Source organism: Lepisma saccharinum, chromosome 23 (assembly GCF_977018435.1).
Source record: "Lepisma saccharinum chromosome 23, izLepSacc3.1, whole genome shotgun sequence".
Taxonomy (NCBI): domain Eukaryota; kingdom Metazoa; phylum Arthropoda; class Insecta; order Zygentoma; family Lepismatidae; genus Lepisma; species Lepisma saccharinum.
Window position 1 is genome coordinate 46765991 of NC_139251.1, and position 23137 is coordinate 46789127.

A 23137-nucleotide genomic window follows, 5' to 3' on the forward strand; every position below is an offset into this window, starting at 1 on the left:
TTGTGACAATGAGGATGAGATATTATTAGATGCAATTGATGAAGGGGCTCTCACAAAGAACCCCATGCCCACACCAGAATGAAAACCTGGGAACTTCAGTGGCAAGGATCGAAAACTGACCAGTTAATGCACTTGGTCACCATGTCGACTAAAAATAAATTGTCTATTAACATAAGGGCAAATGCTGATTGCATCTTAACACATAAAATAAAGTGCTCTTAATTTAACAATAAATCCCCAATGAACCTTACAAGGAAAACAAACCACATCTGCTCTCCTCTCCCTCTCAGACATGGAAGGACATTACTCTACCAGAATAATTGTCAAAATACTACTGTACTTCATGGTAGTACATGTTACCTATAACTGTATGTTATCATTATTTGACATATTGAAATATGCTTTTTTTAAAAAATAATTTTATTATGTTCCCACCCTTAGCTTAAACATCTGCAGAACAGAGTCCACTGCAAGAGAAATTTTTCAAGTGTGAAAGATGCTCAAACTCAGAAGAAGATTCAGTTGCCAGAGTCAGCTGATGTAGTCATTATAGGTGAGTTTTGTATTTGTATTTTTAAGCACATAGTGATTCAAAAGTTTCTGAACTCAGTTTTTAAATGTTATTTATTTTAAAGCAGAAAAGATATAATTGTAATTGTGGCACATGTGGGCAACTTTGTGGGATGAGTTGCATCATGTGAGAGAGAGAGAGGCACTTTTTGAAATGACCGAGAAGGAGCAGCAAGTGAAACCCTACTCATGTGCAGTGGTCAGAAGTAGCGAGCTACTTGTAGCATCACTACTGTAGCTAGCTACAAAATTTGTAGCTGTAGCTGTAGCGATGCTACATTTTGAAAATTGTAGTTGTAGCGGTAGCGAAGCTACAAAATTCCTGTAGTTGTAGCGAAATTTTCGCTACAGCTACATTTTTTCTCAGTATATTTTGAGGTGAATTTTGAATGTGGCAACAGCGTCAGAAAAAATCGACAATAACCCTTAATTTTGCAGGAGTTTCATAAAGACAGTCTATTACATGGAGATACAGATTATCTAGATTATAGATATCTGCGTAATTTATTTAATTAGTATCTGAATAATTCAGATATCCAGATAACTAACAGCTACGTTTTTTTAGCTGCATCGCTATTTAGGGGAGAAACATGCCTCGTTTGCTGCACCACTGAAAAAAAGTGCCTCGTTTGCGTCATCCCCGGAACAAATCCTGTGGATATTCATGGTGTAAGAGACACCAAAATGTCATTAATTGCTGTGTAAGACACAACTTCCAGTGCAAAAATGAGCGATGGATTTTCCGCTGCACTGACAAGGGAATAGTGCCAGCAGTGAATGGCTCAGTACGTTAACAGCATTGATCATTGTCAGTATATAGGATCTCACCAGCAAGAAATTATTATTACAAGAATGAAAGAGTTTCTGGAATTACAATTATTTTTGCGATAGTATTTGTTTACAAATTTTTAAATTACAATATGTTTAGAACACTCAGGTTTACACGACAGTTTCCTCAATAATTTTATCATATTTCAAAAAGTATGTACGAGTTATTGACTTTTCTGCAGAAATGACAATTTTCTTTAGTTAATATACGTACATAGTTTTCAAATTTATGTATTTCTCCTACTTTTGCGTCACTTTTCTGTAACTTTTGCTAATCCTGACATCATCATCATCCTTCGCCATTTCCTGCCTCTGGCTGGGTCGGCATAGAAGTCAAGCCTCTCCATTATTTCCTGGTCTATCACCACTCCTCTCTTTCCACGGTGTTCCAATCTTGTCCTCTTCTCCTAACACTCTCCACTATCTGCTCTTTCCATTGGCATCTTGGTCTCCACTTTGGCCTTATTCCCACTCCTTGCGCATTGTAAGCTCTTACTGGCAGTCTTTCTTCACCCATCCTCTTCATGTGTCCGAACCATCTCGTCTGTGGCTGATCTATTCGGTCCTGAAGCTTCACTACACCCACTGTCTGTCGGATCTCCTCATTCCTTATTCTATCCCTTCTAGTCTTCCTCAAAAGACTTAAAAATTTAATCTCCATTGCCTCCATCTTTTTATTGTCTCTCTATGTCATTGTCCAAGTCTCTGCTCCATACGTAATTATTGACACATAGTATGTGTTATATATTACCTTCTTGCATTTCATAGGGACATCCCTGTTCCATATTAATCTTCGAATGCTTTGAAATAGTCCACCACCCATTTGTCCTCGTCTGTTTACCTCCTCATCTATTCTTCCACTTCTCTCAATCGTGACAATGAGGATGAATGGTTTATTTAATTATTCTCTTATCTTTAGTCACTTTCTGCCATTTTCGGCTAATTGTGAGACGAGGAAGAATGATGAATGATGAGCAGTGTGGGGAATGGAGGAGCAGGAGGATCCCATCCTCCAACTTGGCATCTTTCTTAGTTTTTGTTATGAGTCCATTTTATGCATAGATAAGCTGATCGAGACTGGATCTGAACCACTATGTGCCTCCGCTGGGTATCAAACCTGGGGCCCTTTTGTCAAAGGGCTCCAGGTACTTTTCATACAAAATGCTGTCTTCATATCAGTCTATAAAAAATTAAATATTTGTTCTCAAGAAAAATATATTGATGTGAACATAAATACGTAATCCTTCAAAATTTTATTTGTGTATAGTTGTAATCATTAATTTGGGTAACACCCTAATTGCAATATTCATATATCAAATTTGAATTGATAAGCCACTTGCATAGGTATGGTATTCTCAAAAACTATAGTAAAAATATATAACTGAAGTAACACAGCTATCAAAATTATCGAATGACTGGAATCATGATAATAAATAACATAATCTATTTACCAGTAGTAGGGGATCTTTAATACTCATATGGTTGTTTTATTTTTTTATGCAGAAGTAGCGCAAAAAGTAGCGAAGTAGCGAGTAGGAGTAGCGTAGCGAGCTACTTTTTGGTAAATGTAGTTGTAGCTGTAGCGAAGCTACATTTTGGAAGAGTAGCTGTAGCTGTAGCGAAGCTACTTTTAAAATGTAGCGTTCTGATCACTGCTCATGTGAATTATGTTTTCCTTTTTTCCTAGCTGGAAAGAAAGTGTCTCCCTTCTAGACAGTGCTCAAAGTGGAAATCCCTAGCTCGGGGGGATGTTTAGCTGAGTTTGAGGATACGAGGGGTAGAAAAACTCAGGTGCCAGTCCCTTTTTCCCAGGAACTGGTCTAAGAAAGCCATAAATCCAACTCACATAAAGCTACACATTTTGAACTAATATCTTAAAACATTTAATTTATTAATAAATACAAGATTAGATTAAAGGTAATTAATTCTTGCATCAGAGTATCCTTCCCAAAGAAAACTCTACCAGTAGTAAAATGAATAACTAATTATACATTCATATATATGGCAGACATGACCATAGCGGCTAGCAACAGTGAAAATATGTATAATAATAATTGCATGTTTATTATTCAAATTAGATTTAATTGTACACGTGATGCAGAAAACACACAAACATTAAAACTACAGATTGTACTCATTTTTCTAAAAAAAGTAATGGAAATTTCCATAAGAACTCAAAATAGGTGCTCTCTATTTTTCAATCCTTGGGAGGGAGATGCTCCTGTGGATCGATATGGAGACAATGCAGAAGGTTGCATATACAAATTATCTAGTTGGGGGATGCTTTATTTTCTTAATTGGGGGATAGCATTCCCCTGTCCCCACCCACTTCAAGCACCGCTTCCAAAAACATTCACTATCATAGAGAGAGGGAAGGAATCAATAAAGTTTTGTTAACTTAATTGTTTGCAGAGAAAGTGAAAATCGTACTAAACTCTCATGTTGCATACAGCCCATTGAGAGTGAAGGATTGCCAAGGGCTTTTTGTTGGGTGACACATACCATGTCCCATTGCTGTTATTATTTGGCTTTCAAGACTGGAGTCTATTGTTTCCAAGTAGCTCCCCAAGTGTTTTCATCCTGCTGGATCCACACCAAAATTTGGAGCTCCCACTCCGCCACTGAGAATCGAACTTGGCACCAAAGGTGAGAATTGGACGACCAACTTTCGGCCATGAGTTGAAGGGAGATTTCCAACTTTTAGCATTTTATTTAGGGGACATTGTGGAAGATACAGTTGCAACAAATTTTGCTCATTTTTAGCAGTGTGGCATCAGTCCAGCAATGGATAATATTAAACAAAATAATAATTTACAAATTTGCATGTTTGTTAGTCCTAACTCATATGCATTTGTCCACTGCTGCTACAGAGTTAGGCATCAATCAACCACTGCAAGATATGACGTCACTTCCACCTGTCAAAGGTTAAATGTGCAAGTTCTCGCGCATCGGTGGTGTATTTTTTTTTTCTGGGTCTTTGAACTCAGTTGAAATTTTGCTATCTTGGTTGGTAATGAAATATATTGGAGAAATTGGTTGTCAATATGGGAGCTGGGAGGATTAAAAAAAAAATAGCTATAATATGGGAGATCTCGGGAAATACAGGACATATCTTTGGAAATACGGGACACTCTCACCCTAGGTGAGTGTTAACTATTAGGCTAACCACTTCAGAATCAAAACATTGGGGGAAAAAGAAGATGGGGACAGAACAGGTTTCTGAAACATTGATGCAAGAAACAAAATATAGCGTTAATTCATTGTCTAAAAGAACGTTTGAAGTTTCCTCGTCCCTTTTTTCTTCAGTCCGTATGATGATTGGATTGAAGGTAACAAAATGTAACAGTCATGAGTTTAAGCAACATCACAGGGGCTAAACTTTATTTCACAGTAAAGATTTATGAACTGAATTTAGTTCCGTCAATGCCAGGTCCCATAAAATAAATTCATGTGCATCTTAATCAGTGTTCTAAATTACTGGTCACTAGCGGCAAAACGATACTGGAATTGTTAATTTGCATCTATGTAAAGTTTTCAAGTCGCCACTTTTGATGACCACCAGAGCTATTGTTAACTTGACAGCAGCTGCTTTCGATAGACAAAGAGGTTCGAAATGTGCTTCATTAATTTCTAACTCAACAAGTTTGACATGCAGTCATACAGCTAACTACATATCAATCCTGGGCTTACTTTTGTGTAACTTCAACTTCCAAAGTATGTACACGAATGTGTTGCTGAAACAAATGTGTCACTTCCATAAAGAGTAATTAATTGTTGCAAATTCCCACTCTATTCTAATTATTTTATGTAACAAGTTGTATTTCTCAAGCACTGAACGAATATGATTAAGTAGCAATTAAAATATTTTATATTTAGCAAATATAGACAACTTTTTTTGACATTCAATGACATTGAATTGCTCATTCTATAAACATCAAAGCAGGGAAATTTGAGTCAACTTTCATGACAAAGGTGTTAACTAACTGCTAGCAGTTTGTAATAAACTATAAATATATATTTTTTATAATTTATTACTCACTACAAAGGTAAAAAATAGTGTTTCATGTCTTTTATGATTGGTACTTGATCTACATTAATTGAGGAATAATTTAACAACTAAGTTTTCAGTTTAGCAATGAATGAAGTTTTCAATTTGACAGTTAGATTTAATGTATTAGGAGCCAAATGACACCAAGGTTTAGTTTAAAACAATGGTCTTAATGTAGAAAGAATTTATATAAAAATTGAAATAATTAAACATGCAGTTCTATTTACAAGGTGGAGGTAGCATAGGATGCAACACTCTGTACCAGTTAGCAAAACGTGGTGTTTCTGGCATCCTCCTGGAAAAGCACAGACTCACAGCTGGCACCACGTGGCACACGGCTGGCCTCATATGGAGACTGAGGCCCAATGACGTGGAGATCGAGCTCCTCAAGTCGACTAGAAATTTGCTGATGAGATTGGAAGAAGAGACTTCCATTAATCCTGGGTGGATCAACAATGGAGGGCTTTATATTGCACATTCAAAGGTGAGCTTCCAAGCTGTACATTGGATGGATAGACACAGTGGCGGCGATTGGGTTCCAGAACCAGGGGGTGGGCACAAGGTGCCAAAACTGGAGGGGGGAAAATACAGTATATTTCCCTTTGTACATAGGGTTTAGCGTAGTTCAGGGGCAAAAGTGGTAAAAAGTGGAGGGGGGCAACTGCCCCCCATAATCGCCGCCACTGAGACATGAAATGAAATAACATTTCCATGGGCACTAGACTGTGAAACTGATCATGATCTTTCATTTGCCATCTTGGTGCCTGAGTGTGTTCAGTGCCCAACTTACAATCCCACTACTGAATAATCTAGGTTTGAACTCTGGCCCAGGCTTCGTGAGTGTCACATGAATTTAATATAATCATCATTCATCTGCATTGCCTAATGAGGCAAAAATGTGATGTAAAATAAGAGAAGTGCAAATGAACTTTCATCATGTTATTAATGATTTCTTACTGTTGAATTTTATCAAAAAAGTTTAATGTTACCATTCTTAAAACATATCAGAAATAAATTAATAATTTTCTCTTCTAGTAGCTCCCACCAGGAATTGAACTCAAGGCCACTAAAACTTAAGGTGAGAGCTGTAATAATTTTGCTACGCGAGAGCCTGATTCATGAATATATTTTGTTTTTTTCTGAACATTTATTGTTACATTTATATTTGTAGGAAAGGCTGGATGAATACAGAAGATTGGCTACCATTGGTCGAGGAATGGGAATAGAATCCTACATCCTGAACCCTTCAGAGACTGTGGAGCGCTTTCCCTTTATTGATGTGAATCAAATCATAGGAGGTCTCTATTGCCCAGGGGATGGGGTGGTTGATCCCGATGGGCTCTGCAATGCTCTCACGCGGTTTGCTACAAGTGCTGGTGCCAAGGTAGGAAAAGATTATGGCTAGAATCCAAATATTAACTATCAGGTGCATGAATATTACCAGCTTTCATTTGTTTATAATGACGTAAACTTGAAAGTATTTACATGTATTGTATTTATTTTGAGATCTAATTACATCTTTGTTTCTATATTTCTGTGAGAAAAGAATTCAACCATGTTTCTGCCATGCATTTGAATTTTCTGAATTTATTCTTCATACCATAAGGGAATTACAGGTTACGCTAGTTTTAAAGGTTTATTTTCTCATCACTTAAGAAATAAGGTAAAACATTTAAATTCAGTATTGTTTTCCGGATATGTTCTTTAGTAACACTGGAGCCAGTGGCGTATGACCTCCACCAAATACCCCCCTCCCCCTTGGCCATGCCACTGACTGGAGCAATTTACACATTGACCTGTATTGGATATAAAATAATGAAGAAAAATATCTGAGTAGATATTAAGTTACACACTAAGAACAATATGATGATGATGATGATGATAATAAATCAGAACATACAAGGTGCATTCCATATTGATTTACACTTTATTTTTTTTGCACTCGCACAGAATAGGTACAACCTCAGTAGATATGTCCACCTTCTCAATGTAGTCTCCCTTCAGCTCTATACACTTGTTCCAGCAGTGTGACAACAACCTCTCCAGGCCCTCCTGGAACCACTTTGTTGCAGTGTGTCGCACCCACGTCCGGACAGCTGCTGCAGGTCCTCGACATCTGCAAAATGATATCCTTCTTCTACTGCATGGATTGGGCTTTGGTCTCCGGTTAATGGTAACGGAGCCAAGTCTCGTTGCTGGTCACAAATTTGGACATGAAGCCTTCTGGATCCTGGTTATGGCATTGCAGGAGATCACGACTCATGTCCTCACGCTGTTGTCTCTATGTTGAATTCAGAGCTTTAGAACACACCTGGTACACACGTCCACCAGTTTAAGGTGTATGTGCATGATGCAATGCAGGGTGACTCTGGCGAGTCCCGTGGCTGCCATCATTCTTAAGAAAATTATGCATCTGTTCTGATTAAGACACTCCACTTATGAGATGGTGACTGGCATCGCCACTGTCACTTTCCTTCCGGTTCCCTTCTCCTTTGTTGTGCAGCCCTGTTTCCAGCCATCCACCCAGTTGTACACAGTTTTTTTGTGACTGTGCATGCTGTCCACATGCTACTACCAATCGTCTGTGAATCTCTGCTGTGGCTACACCCTTCTTCCACAGAAACCATGTCATCCAGCACCGTCCCTGCTGATTTCTCTCCATGTTGTCCGTGCACGTACTGACAGCTGTTGGCGAAATGCGGTGTGGTTCACAAGTATAACACCTCTCTGTCCTGTGCTGACACCTGGTGGCATACCTATGTAGTACCTATCATCGGCCGTTATGAGAAGCCAAATGGCGGACTGTGAAAAGTGGGAATTTTGAAAGTGTAAATCAGTATGGAACTTATTCATGACCTTATTATTTTACAATCCAAATGATTTTTTTCCTTTCTGATTCTAATTTCTTCTAATAGGTATATGAAGGATGCTCTGCTGATGAAATACTTTTAGAACAAAGTTCATTTGGATCAAGGAAAGTTGTAGGAGTAAAGACTCTTCATGGTACAGTGAAGACATCATGTGTTGTAAATTGTTCAGGTATGCATTAAAAATAAAATGCCAGGGTGTAAAAGAACATAGGGGATGTATCGAGTATAGGGTAGATCCAGCACTTAAAGTAAGTGTGTGATCTCTTAACTAGGAATTCGATAAAGCCTTCCACTTCTGCATCATTGCATTGTGCATGTTGAACTATACAAGAATCCATCACCATTACCCAAGGTTTGAGCAAACATCCCTCTTGAAGTATTAGATAGGCCTGGACTTAGAACCAGTGGGAAATACAACAGATGAGTATCTGAAAAATTAGATTTAGGCAGATTAGCTTTGCAAAATGTTTGATGATTTTGTCTGATTTTCAAATTATATGCTCAAATACCAGTTAATTTAAAAATAAACCGGGTGAATCACCTAACATTACCACCCCAAATATTTCATTGAACAACAATGAAAATTGAGAAACAACTTGCACAGACATAAAGTTAGGAGAAGAGGTTTGGAATTATGATTTTCAATGCTAACTTACGATTTTTTAAATGAAAACCCCATATTATTTTTAGCACAATTGAAAGTAGGAAAAAAACAATAAGAATGGAGTTTTTCTACATTGTAATATGTCAATTACTTCCCAAGTAATTGTAATGTGAAGTTGAGCGTGAGATACAATGGCCGAGATGAACCTCAGCAATTCATTCATATGTCTATCGGGGGACAACATTGAGAATGAAAGGACACTAACGATAATATGTAACTTTTATTATGTCGAACTCTGAATGGTTTAGGAAGGAATTTAAATCACACATTACATGTACACATACATTTTATTAGTTTTGTTCTTCTACAGTATGGATTGTCTTTGTCAGAGCATTCTACACATTCAGTTACAGAAAACGAAAGAATTTGAGGACAATAAATGTTCGAAGTGTTCCCCAATATTTGCCCCACACACAACTTCAATCAATGCGGTAATGACTGGATACCACAGCGTACCATGTCCAGTGTAATCCTGCTGCAGGCTGCCTCAATGCAATGCATCATGTCCTTTAAGGTTGTAGGCGAATCACAATGGACTTCCTTCTTTAACCTACTCCACAAAAACAAGTCTGAAGGTGTCAGATCAGGAGACTGGGCTGGCCAATTTCAGCACTACGTACAGTGGATGAGATATGTAACAAATAAACCATTGAAACATGTTTGTTACGGCACACGAATGAACTTCTGAGACCTTTTTTCAAGAGTCAACTTCACATTACAATTACTTGGGAAGTAATTGACATATTAATGTAACAAAAGTCATTCTTAATGTCTTTGCACCAAAAATAATATGGGGTTTCCATTTAAAAAACGTAAGTTTGTATTGAAAATCATATTTCCTTACGTGGTTGAATGTATTGTATCCACTAATTTCATGAGCCCCTCTGCTAACTTTGTCTGTACAAGTAGTTTTCAATATTTAGTGTTGCTCACAAAATATTTGCAGTGGTAATGTTAGGTGACTCACTCTGTATATATAATCAATTTATGAAGAATTTTGATCATCAAGTGCCTTCTATGGGGTCCCCCTTTTGGTTTAAATGGTGTCAGGTTTTATTACCAGTGAGAACCCCAAAATTTTATGTCCATTTGTGGATAAGCTGTGAACATATGTTGGATATCCAAAATTGGATGAGTTTTTGATATACTTGTCTACAAGACATCCCTGGATATCTAGAAAAGGATATCCAAAGCTAATGTACATCTAATGGATGTCCATATTATGCATGGATGTGAACTGGACATTGTGGATATCTAGGAGGTCTCCCTTGGAGATTTGTGCTGTGATGCCCTCAGAAGATAGATCAATTAATACATAACAAAGGAAAATGTAACACAGTAATTATTTATACATGGATAAAAATATTGTCAAAGTTAAGGTGAACATTTAAATTTTGCATGTAAAATTCACTTTGATATTCTGTCAAAATCAAATTGTGAACTTGTACATTGACACATTAATTATAAACAAAATGGTTTCAGGTGTCTGGTCACAACACATCACAAAGTCCATTGGCATAGACATTCCGCTGATCCCCATGAAGCACGCTTATGTAGTGACAGAGGGCATTCCTGGAGTCCAAGGCCTTCCCAATGTCCGCGACCATGATTTCTCAGTGTACTTCAGAATCCAAGGAAGCTCCTTTTGTGTTGGAGGATACGAAAACAATCCTGTTTTACTAGATAAGGTGAGTATGGGCTAGTTAGATGATTTGAGTGGACCAGCATTTGTTCTCACATCTTTATATGGGTGAACCAGTATAGACTGATGTATTGCTACATCATGATGGATCAGTATCGGAGTGCATTAAGTGGCCGATTTTTTCCCCAGTTTTGAGTCCCACACTGGCCACGAGCGTTCTTTTGAGTGTCTCTTTATTAATTTGATCTAATCATCACTCATCTTCATCATCATGATTAGCCAGAAGTGGCAGAAAAAGTGATGCTCAATAACAAAAATACAATACAAATATAACAATACAATCAGTACAGACCTGTAGCTTGGTATGGGCCAGAGGAGGGAGACTCAGTCCTTTCTGTAAATATGGATTTGTTTCCATCTTTCAAAATCTCCTTCCACAGTATTGTTTCATTTTATTGCCAGAGGATGCAACAATAGCAATAACCCATGGCACAACAACCCTATTGAGAGCCAAGGACTGCCTACCAACTGCTGGCCTCACTCCCACATGCCTCAGCAGAGATGTGCAATAATTCAACCTGTTACGGGATGACATGTGGTCTGCATGATGAAACCACAGTCGTAGGTTTCCATGACCGGATTATGCTACTCATTCATAGCTCTCCAATTTCCTCACTATGGTGGATGGCCACCGGTCCCATACACTGGCTGAAGTCTCAGGAGAAAAGTTGTTACGCTTCCCCCAGGAGACTCGAACCAGAGCACACCCCATAGCCTGATGCCTTAGATTTTTTTTGTCTCTGTTACAAAATAATTGTCTGGTCAACAAGGTGAGACATTTTAAGTGTGCAGAAAATCAATAAAAAGAAGAAAATATATTTAAATAAATTGAAATAATCAAAGTATGGAACTCATCCACGTGGGAGATCTAGGTTCGATTCCCGGAATTAGTTGGATTTTTCCGGCTACTTCCCCACATAAATCCCAATAATTCACATCTGGATTGTCTTGCTGTTCTTACCAACAAAACATTTTGCAATAGTTAAGCTTATTGCCATTTGAATAATTGTCTAGTCAACAAGGTGAGACATTTTAAAGACAGACATTCAAACATGCCGCAATAAACAATGGGAAGGTGGACTGGTGACTGTATTCTTGTCCACCTAGCCTTTGTTTATACATTAGCCGCTTACAATGAACCAAGAACTTTCTTTAGTTAATTCTCATTGTTCACACAAAAAAAATACATGTTCATTGAACACTGGCGTACGTAGAGGGGTGGTTGATGGGGGTTACAGCCCCTATCGAAATTTTGAGAAAATCATTATTTTCAAATAAAAATCCGTTAAGATCTTTAAAAAATCGAAATGTGTAAATGCAAAACCTGATTTATAGAGAGTCCCGATTACCATTTTTTGTCTTTGAATACAATTTTAATAGGCTGAAAAGCTCCAAAAATACGAAATATTTTATTATGCATCCTGCCCTCCAAAACGAAGCCATGTGCTTTCCATATTTACTATTCCAGCCCATCCCGAAAAAAGATTCTGCGTACGCCAGTGTATTGAACATTGTTGCAACTGAGATACAAAACATTTTTTTCTCTTTTAAATCATACATCATGTAGTTACCCTCATATTTTATTTTCAAGAACTTGTGTTTATTTTCAAGGCATCATACTGAAAGACGCATGTGTTTGGAATGCTGTGCTTTTCTCCATGCTGCATCGAAATAATAATTCAAATTATTATTATTATTATTATTATTATTATTATTAGTAGTAGTAGTAGTAGTAGTAGTAATGGTATTGTCCCAGATCTTTGACTGTGATAAATTGGCCATTTAATTTTTTTCCACAGCATTTTTCATAATATTTCACAAACTCAAGGGGGGAGGGTTAAACCCTGTAACCCCCCTTGAGTACGCCACTGCTATTAGTAGACGTATTTCCGTCATTTGTCTTTGGTAGTGGGCCCTCAAATATGGATCATGAAGTAAAGACGAAGTGAAATTGAAAAATAAGTGAGCATAGTCATCATCTCCATGTTAAAATGCAGTTTTGTATATCTTACCGAGATATGTGAAAATGAAATTACCGTAGATGATTATGGGTTGAAACTACATAGACTGACATTTTATGTTTCTACGATTATTTTCACATTGAAATGATGTTAGATTGATTGTTATAACTGCATTTTATTATTTTGCAGAATATGATTATCCTTTTCAGTAAGTGAACAATGATGTACACGTACTTCTTGCACTGTGATATGATATTTGTAATTGCTTAGGCAGGTCTGTCAGCATGTGTATCCATTTTACGTTTCGGTCTGTAGATATTGCATACTTTTATATGTGATGGATTTGAGTCTTATATAATAATATTCGAAATTGTGATGTAGAATTGTAATTGCATAGAGTGGTTTCCTTCCATGTATGGGTTTTAAGTTGATAGTGCTGCTTTAGTGAAATACTGGACGATGCCAATCATTCCACTACGAGTGCGGTACGTTCCAGCCTGGGAGATTCGAACGAGTTGAGCAAGCGAAAGTGGTCCGATGCAGTACTCTACTGTACGGCATCAGCAAACTGCTTCACAATGTGTTCAACATTTAGTCATTCAGTTTCCCTGTACTCATTGTTCAAAATATATATGTTTGAGAATCTTTGTGAGAAGTACTATTCTGCGGATATATATTTTTTTTATTAACCTAAGTTTAGGAAACCTGTGGAGACCACAGTCATGGGTAAAGTGTGGAAAATCAAACAAGCAGTAAATAAATCTAGAAAAGAAGAGAAATAGCCATTTTCCAGTATGAAAGTAGTAACATCTTAAATAGTCTCCAGTTTTTTTATATCTTCCTTTGTACAGTGTCTGAACATAAATAGTTGGCACACGAGATCAGAACTAACCTTGTCTGAGTATTACACTGTGAAGTAGCTGACATGCGTCTCTCCTGGGGGGACATGAGATTTTATGACAGAAAGATTCGATTTTCCACATTTATCATTTTATTTTTAAATAATTTTGTTAAAAGACCTGCAAAGTCACGATTCTATCTTAAAGCCTCCCACCCAGGGTTCGAAATGGACCCTGAGAGGACCAGAACGACTTTATGGTTCATGAATATCTGAAACCTTTCTGTTCTGCCTCATCCGAAAAGGCATCAGGCCATTCTGGTTCATTTATTTATTTATTTTAGATATTTCACTACATTTTCCTTTCAGTGTGAACTAAATTGTTAATACTCTATATTAGTACATATAGTATTCATATAAACTTCCTCTCTAGGTTGAGATGCGTTGTTGCCACGAGGGAGCTTACGAGAGTACGTTGCTTTATCTTTTTGCGGCTTGTTGTGTTTGTCTTCACTTTTTATTTGCTAATTATTATTATTTTTCCTGTCTTGTGGATTCGATTGTTCTGACAGATTAACCCAACAGTCACATTTGAAGTCAGTCAAACAATAGATCCAATCCCTGATCATACGTAAAATAAAAATATGAAAATATTTTTCACTTGCACAAATTTATTTTTTAATAAGTAATATTAAGAGAGAGTGTTGAGAATATGTACATTTAATTTTTTAAAACAATTCCTAATTGGGCAAGCTGACTGCAATTTGCGATTTCCATCTGTTTAGATTTTGAAAGGGGAAGAAAATTACAGATGACTCATGTCAAGTTTATTTGATACTATTTGATGTTCTTGTAAATGTTTACCATTATTATTAATTGTAATATAGCACATCATTTCACTAATTATCTCGTTGCGCTAGAAACCAGACCAAAGAAAATACAACACTGTTAGCGAAAATAATGTTAATTAAAGATTTCCATTTCGAGACCTGCTCCCACTGCATGTGTGTGTTTAGTAAAAGCCTGTTTAACTTAATATGTGATCAGCGATATATTATCGTTTTCTCCAATTTCATCTCTAACCAGGGTTGTCAATGGTTCAGGAACACATAATTTTTTATGGGTTCTGATGGGTTCCTCAAGAGGACCAGATCCTTTTTTCTAGCACAATTTAAATTCGGTCGAAGTTGCATATTGTTTCATTTCAATACAGAACTTGGATCCTGTTTAAACTGATCTGGAAAAAGGGTTACTTGATGGTACAGGGTGTCCGGGCTTCAGGTAAACAAAAAGAACATGCTATAACTTTCAGACAAATTGATAGAAATGTTCAAGCAAATAGGAAATATCTTCAAGATTTTATAGGCAACATTGCAACTGCCACACTGTGCACTGCATGATGGTAAATCGCAAAATCGTTAGGTATCGGAGCGTGCTTGCTTGCTTTGTTATTCATGATGTGGACCCCGCAGCGGAAAGTGCAGTATGTGCTTTGACTAGCTGAATTGAAATCTATTACACGTGTTCAGCGACATGTCAGAATGGAATGAAATGTGGATCCTCCAACATGCAAGAACATTTACGAGTGGGACAAGACTCTAAAGGAAACCGGCAGTTTGCTGTCTCGGGCAGGGAAGTATCCAAAGAAGCAAGTAACTGAAGAGACTGTTGAACGTGTGCAGGACTCGTTCAGCAGGAGTCCATGGAAGTCGGTAAGACAGGCAAGTAGAGAATAAGGGATTCCTCGTTCAACAGTTCATGATATTGTCCACAAACGTCTACGTTTGCGTGCGTACAAAGTGCAACTGCTTCAACACCTTAAGCCAGACGATCCACAGAAGAGATGATACTTCGCTGTGACAATGCTGACCCGGGTTGAAGAAGATGAAAATTTTCTTGATAAGGTGTTTTTTTAGTGATGAGTCCACCTTCCATGTTTGTGGTAAGGTAAATCGGTATAATTGTCGTGTGTGGGGTAGTGAGAATCCTCACCAGCTTATGGAATATGAAAGGGATACACCGAAAATTAATGTCTGGTTAGGACTGCATAAAAATGGCATGGTAGGATCTTTTTCTTCATAGAGCCTACACTGACTGGACAGGTCTACCTAGAATTGTTGGAGAACTTTGCACTTCCTCAGATACCTCCTGATTTTTTTTTCCAGCAGGATGGGGCCCCTCCTCACTATCACAGAGACGTCACAGTGTTGCTCAATCGGACATTTCCGGAACAGTGGATTGGACGAGGTGGGCCAATACCTTGGCCCCCAAGATTCCCAGATTTGATGCCATTAGACTTTTTGCTTGGGGATTCATTAAGGACATTGTGTACCAAACAAAAATTCGAAATATGGCAGATTTGAGGGAGCATATCAATAATGCAGTTGAGCTTATAATGCCCCAAATGCTTGTCAATGTGTGGCAAGAGGTATTTTATCATTTTGATATCTGTAGAGCTACAAATGGTGCTCATATTGAGATTTATTGACACATGAACACTTTCAGCTATTCTTCTACGATTATGAACAGTTCATACATAGTTTCCTTTCATTATTTGTAACTTGTAACGTGAAAATAATTGTGGCTACTTAAAAAATTCTGCTCTTTTCATTTGTATACCTAACGATTTTGCAATTTCCCATCATGCAGTGTGGCAGTTGCAGTGTTGCCATGTTGGCTATAAAATCTTGAAGATATTTCCTATCGAATGAGTATTTGCTTGCACATTTCTATGAATTTGTTCAAAAGTTATAACATGTTCTTTTTGTTTACCTGAAGCCCGGACACCCTGTATTTAAATTTATCCTAAAAAAAAAAAAAAAAAAAAAAAGGTTCCTGGACCAAATTGCAATACTTTACAGATAAAAAGATTCTTTACAGTCCAGAACCCATTTATGCTTGCTGATTTTCTCTTCTGGACTAGAATTGAATTTATTTAAAATTCCTGAACCTTTAACAACCCTGTCTCTAACTGTAGTATAAAATATAAAGGAGTGTTCTTTCTGATCTAAAAAAAAATGCTGGATGGGAACTACTGTTTGTTTATGGCACTAAAGAACACCATGCGTGCCCTGACAAGTTCTGGATTCTGGAACACACTGCAAAGTCCTTTCCTCCTTTTTATGCTCATCTTCCAAGCTTTGTATTACTTCATAGTACTGTTGATCACGTTCCCCTTCACGTTCCTGTGCATGTGCCTGTATTTTAATACCATTTCAACACTCTTGCAGTCAACAAATATATTTTAATCATTTCTGTCACTTTTGCTAGGTTGAAAAAGAATTTGCATTTGGCCTGTATGACTTGGACTGGGACGTATTCAATGCAAACATGGAAGGAGCAGTAAAGCTTGTGCCTGAGTTTGGAAGGGCAGGGATCAAGAGCACGGTCTGTGGTCCTGAGAGCTTCACTCCTGATCATAAGCCACTCCTAGGTACGTATATGTTTCAAAATATTGCTATGTAAAATGAACCTTGTCAAATTTACAACATTGTTGTTTTTTCCTTATAATTTGACAAACACAGGTGATGTACTGCACAAAAATTGAAGCAAGAAATGTGTTCAGTAAAACTTTATGTACACTGTTTTTTTAATTAATTTCAGTTTCATTTTCTGTAACAAAAAGCATACATATACTCTGTCTCTGGAATTTGTGGAGCAAGGTTGTGTGTAACAGAAATTGAAGGGGAGAAAGGGAGTTGGCAGAACAAAACAGTGCATGCTGCTGCAAACAGCTTTTAGCTGCACTCACTTCCTCTCTCACAAGTTCATTGGTCGAGCCATCTTGAGACACTACTTGCACAGATACTTATTTTGGTTTTCTCACTCCAGAGAGTCCCAGGATAGAGTGTACAATACAAAGGAAAATATTCCTTGAAGGTTCTATAAACTCAGATTAACACAATACAGAGAGTTTATTTGTAAAAATTTCATATCAATATATACCTGTCAATATTACAACACTGTGGCCAGCAGCGCAGGAAATTTTAAATGTACTGTTATGAAATAAATAATTTGGTTATACAGGGTGTCCGAATTGAAACGCCCTAATGGCAACTGTCTGTAACTCCGTATGTATTTGACGTATCCAAATGAATTACATCAACGAATAGACATGAAGTTTCTGTGAGCAAAGTAGTAATTAGTACATTTAGTACATTTCTACATGCACCGCACGGAGGATGTTCAGTGTATTAAGTAAACTATGGAACAGCTTCGTGAAAGGATTAGTTGCCATTGGGATAGTCACGTCACACATGCTACAGAAACTTTATAACTATATGTATAATTCATTTGGGTACATCAAATACATGTGGATTTACAGACAGTTGCCATTAGGGCATTTTAATTAGGACACCCTGTATAATTTTGAGCAGCATTATTTTTACACAAAAGTGCATTAATATGGCTTATTTGGACCTAAAACAGATGTTTCTTTTCTATAATTTCCTTGATCCATCACATCATCAGAGCATGAAACTATTGAAACATGATAGGTTCATATGATGAGAGAAGATTATATGGATATCTAGGAGCATGGTTGAATTTGTCTATGAGTGGAAATTTCAAAGTGAAAAATATTTTACGTTCACTTTATGCTTGGCAACATTAGTCTAGACTGAATCTATTTTTTAATGTTGCTTCTGAACCAAAGAATTGAATCAGGAGCCTTTAGATTACAAGGTGACAGTGTTAGCCACTACACTATCAGGAGATTCTAATTTGTTTTCAAACCTGGTTTTTATTTTATCCTCACGTGGTAAACCAACTTTTTCATAATATAAAAATTGTTGGAAAATTTGCAGTTGCCAGACTTCTGTTTTTGATTGCATGATTTACTTGCATGCCCACTTTTTATTTTATTTATATTATATTTAATTAATACATAATAAATATATAAAGTAAATAAGAATTGTTGCTGTAAACCAGGTGCCACACCCTGTGGTCGAGTGATGCTAAGGGTCCCAGGTTCGAATCTTGCTGGGCTTGGTTGTTTGTGAATGTCCATTCATCAATTTCATCATTTCATCAATCATCCCCATCTTCGCAAATTAGCCAAGAGGCACAAAACTCGAAGTAAAATAAACTAAATCAATCAATCAATGTAAACCAGGTCCACATTTCAGAATGTGCCACTGATATATAGTAGTTGTACTGAAGGCATTGCATAGTGACTACATTTATTAATATTTCCATAGAGTATGTGAAATGTTTGAATCACTTTATTCCTTCTTTATTAGGGGAAGATCCTGATGTGAGGGGATTCTATCATGGATGTGGATTCAACTCATCTGGTATGATGCTGGGTGGAGGGTGTGGGGAGCAACTTGCACTCTGGGTAATTCATGGACGACCCGAGCTTGATATGTTCAATTATGATATCAGGTTGGTTATATTAATATGAACATATTTTTAATATCAGTTACAGTATTTCTTTCTTTTATTTTATGGAAATGATAGGAGTAGAGCTGAGCCAATACCACTTTCAACTGATGACAAAAACAATATTCTTACCTATAGGCAGATTTAGAATTTCTTTCTGGGAGTGGCACAGAATATGCTGTAGGTATATGATAACAAGTATTTACATCAAGAAAACAAGTAGTTGTTTTAGGTCCAATTTGTGGTCAGTTAAACTAATCGGAACTTGACCTTCAAAGTGGAATCTAAATGTCCCGTCAGGACATGACCCCCCCCCCACCCCCACTACACACACACAAAATCATCAGGATCAACAACAACCATTCTTCCACCCAAAACCTGGATTTCACTGTCGTTACCCATACCAACAGTCACAATACCTACTTAAGCCAGCCTCCGTGGCAGAGTGGTTAGCACAGCATGCTACGATGCCAGAGGTTCCAACTTCGAATCCCGGCCTGGGCATGGGTGTTTGTGAGTGTTCCTTCATCAATTTCATAGTATCATCACTCATCATATTTTTATCTGAAATAAAAATGAACCAGGCTGCTTCTTTTCAGAGTTAAGTTGCTATATTACAACAATGTAATATTGACAACATCCATTATATAACAATTCTTTTGTTTAAAAAATTGCTAACCATTGTTATAACTGTATCTTTAGTCAAAATGAAAATAAATGTCTGCTGATGAAAGGAGCGTGTGTTCTCCTGAAACGTCAGAATGAAAAACTGTTTTCTTATGTTTGTAATAACCGTAAACTACAGGAAAATAATTCTACAATGCAAGCAATGCGTACATACAAGAAAAATTATTCATCACTCTTCTTTGTGATTTTCCAAGAGTGACATAAAAGTGAAGTAAAATAAACAAAATGAATGAATTAATCATAATACCTATTTCAACGATTGTTTTCACTCTTTACCCCAATCCACCAACACTTTGGTACAAACATCAGCCATGAGTACAACCACACACACATACACACTCATGAAAAAATAATATAAGAGCAGCCTGAAAGTTATATAAATAGAAATGGAAGGAAATGGCAAACACTTACCACACAAAATTAAAATTTCTATATTTCAAGACCTGGTTGCATTTTCAGTGTTGTACTTCAGTGAGGATGCAACCAGGCTGCAAAGTATAGAAATTTTCATTGTGTGTGGTATGTGTTTGTAACCGGTAAGTGTATTTGTTCGCTTAGAGTTAGACATCAAATTCTAATACATTTTCCCTCTGTTGCAGGCGATTTTGCCCTGAACAGAAAAGAAACCTTCAGTGGGCAAAGGAACGAAGTCATGAAAGCTATGCCAAGAATTACAGCATTGTGTTCCCACACGATGAGCCACTGGCTGGCAGGAATCTTAGATTTAGTCCCATACATCAGGTAAACCAAATACATTATGCATACTAATACCACAGGAGTGAATGTGTGTGTTGGTGAATCATGCCCAAATGATGATAAGAAATTGAAGAACTACCAATATCAAAATTTTTTCAAGATAAATGTATGAGAATCACTCAATTGAAAGATTGATTGCTGTGTAATGAAATAATGTTGCATAAATACTTAGAAATTTATGGTCTAAAAAAGAATCAAGTTCAGTGGAAGTCAATTAAGGAAAAAGTAAATATAAGACATTAAGTAATATTTACTGTAGGTACTTCAAAATGCTGGCTGCATCTTCCAAGAACGTCTTGGCTGGGAACGTGCTGGTTGGTTCTCCACTGACGGACCGGCTCCTCTGGAGAAGTATGACTGGTACGGAGCCTACAATGAGCCACTGAATCACTCGCAGTACAAGAAGGAGCTGCGCAAAGACTATACATTTGATTTCCCAGTCAATCACAAAGAGGCAAGTATTGCACAATAATGAAGACACATCTTCACTTGTTTTTATCATCACGTTATGAGCCAATCTGGTGTGCGGTAGGAACATAGCATTGTATCACATGAAACACATCATTGAAAGGAATAGATATGGCAGCTGAGTAGATATGGGGAGGCATCATGATCAATGGAGGTAAAGGGCTCTAGACACTGAAAACGAAGCACTGACATGTGATACTGTTAGGAGACAATTCTTCTCCATGTTTGTCCGTTCTGAGATGCCATTATCTGCAGTGATGCAGTGGCTATTGGAAGGTGAAGACATTGAAATCCAAGACATAGCATAAGAGTAAATCCTGATCGCCTTCATAAAAGTCATCCTAAATGATGGGCGCCCTGAGTGTTGTTCATCCTCCACGTTTTACCTACCTTCTTTGAACACCTTGTGCCACCTGTACACTCGTGCTTTCGACAAAGTCTTGTCCCCATAGGCTTGTATTAACATTTCAAGCATGTCGGTAGCGGATTTACTCAGTTTGATGAAAATTTTTGTAGGATACTGCTAATCCACACTGCACATCATTTTTGGCCATGATGCAACACAAAACAGTTTCTCATTTTGCTGGCGATCCAAATGCTGGAACTGCTCGGAGACAACTGAGTTGTGTCAGACTATATACCTCACACCTCCCGGCAACCATCATGCCCAAGAGATCCATCCCCTAACCCTTCTCACTGGCCTGCCAAAAATAGTCTCATTACTTTTGAAACAGACCTTGTATTTGGTGACCACTAGGAAAATTGTCATCCTCCCACACTTTAAGAGAAAGCCAGCAATTTACCACTAGTTGTTGTCCTTATGCTTTATTTACCTAGGGCTTTCTACATTGTCAATTACAGTGGGGGAGAAGATCGTATTCGTTCACTGTATGTGTGCAGAGGGAGGTGAAGAATATCTTTCTTAGCTGGAGATGTCTCAAGTGAGCTATGGCTTAATCATTAATTACTCAAGTTACTGATAATTTTACCTATTGGGTCATTCCATGCCAAGTCATCACAACTCCCAACTTAATCATCTCATATTTTCATAAAACATGTGCAAAATTAGTGATACACTGTGTTCATACATCAGGGTAGCCAACTTTATAGAAAATGTCAAATTTATGCTTGCAAGGTCAACAAAAAAAATTCATAACTTTTCTTTTAATTATGGTATAACTTTCACCTTGGGCTTGTTTTGGAGCTAAGGGAGCATAGTTTTAGTAAAAAGTAGCCTTATATGAAAATATTGAAATTTTCATTTTAATGTCATATCATGTGACTTTTGACTTCAATTTTGGTGGGAATAAGGTATGTTATACAGTTAAATGTAATCTCTGCTTGTTGTAAGTTTCATTTCGGGATGGCTTTGGGAACAGGAAAAAAAGACTGACAGTAGTAAATGCTACATTCAGTGAAACACCTTATAGTCTCAGATTTTGAAGAGTTTACCACTCTCTGACTTGTAGGTTTGCAGTCATCTTGAAAAAATGGCAACAAAAATTCACCTTGAAAATTAAAAAAATATAATATCTCAAAAATGGCAAATTGTACATAAAACGCGAAGATAACTAAAATGAAAGTACAGAAAATTTGTTAAATTATTGTTTCTGCTTGATAGAGCTGCCTTAACTCTTAATTGGATTAGTATAGTTCAAATATTTTCTTTAATTTTTAGAATTAAAGTAAAAGATGGTTTCTGACACAAATAAGAGCAAATATGTAATAAACAATAAATTTTCGTCCCAAAAGACTTTTGTTCTGTCTTTGGTAGTGGTGCATTCTAACCTCAGCACTTTGTAGTCAATTCTGATTTTGTAGACTCATTTATGTTGGTGTTGAGTCTGTCATCATTCCCGTAAATACTAGAGTTTCTATAGAATGAATTTCACATATCCAGGATGCTCCTGTGAGACATTATAGGCCAAACGTGGCTCATCCTTAAGTTTTGAACATCAGTGTATTATAATTGAGATTGTTACAATTAATGTTAGCACATTAAAATATTTGAAATTCCATCTTATACTTTTCCTTGCCTCTTCTATGTTTGGGGACTGCCCAGTGGTAACACTGTTGCCTTGTAATCAAGGGATCCCAGGTGGAGGCTCGTAGTGGTTCAGATCCCACTTTAAGGCGGACATACATTAACGTAAAAACACATCGAGGTCATTAAATTTTGCAAGCAAGATAGAAATCCGACAGTATTTGGGGGCCTGCAAATGGTATGCGCCCTCGAAATTTTCATATGACTCAAAAGTTTAGGAGGTTTTAATTTTTCTCCGTATACACGTGCTTAAAGGCAGCTGGGGATGAAAGGGCAGGTTGGGACTGGAAGAATCCATCGGAGATAATATCCCTGCTCT

At 37.2% G+C, this 23137-nt stretch overlaps 1 protein-coding gene across 2 annotated transcripts in view; it reads left to right on the top strand.

Moving 5' to 3' along the window:
* Positions 1 to 23137, top strand: part of Sardh (Sarcosine dehydrogenase) — a 67131-nt gene that overhangs the window by 21729 nt on the left and 22265 nt on the right. For both annotated transcript variants that reach the window (XM_083144569.1, XM_083144568.1), the window contains exons 3-11: positions 442 to 553; positions 5677 to 5930; positions 6618 to 6830; positions 8362 to 8485; positions 10463 to 10668; positions 16752 to 16914; positions 18722 to 18866; positions 20150 to 20291; positions 20566 to 20760. In XM_083144569.1, coding sequence (XP_083000695.1) covers positions 442 to 553; positions 5677 to 5930; positions 6618 to 6830; positions 8362 to 8485; positions 10463 to 10668; positions 16752 to 16914; positions 18722 to 18866; positions 20150 to 20291; positions 20566 to 20760 — 1554 coding nt within the window. The remainder of the gene's footprint in view (positions 1 to 441; positions 554 to 5676; positions 5931 to 6617; positions 6831 to 8361; positions 8486 to 10462; positions 10669 to 16751; positions 16915 to 18721; positions 18867 to 20149; positions 20292 to 20565; positions 20761 to 23137) is intronic.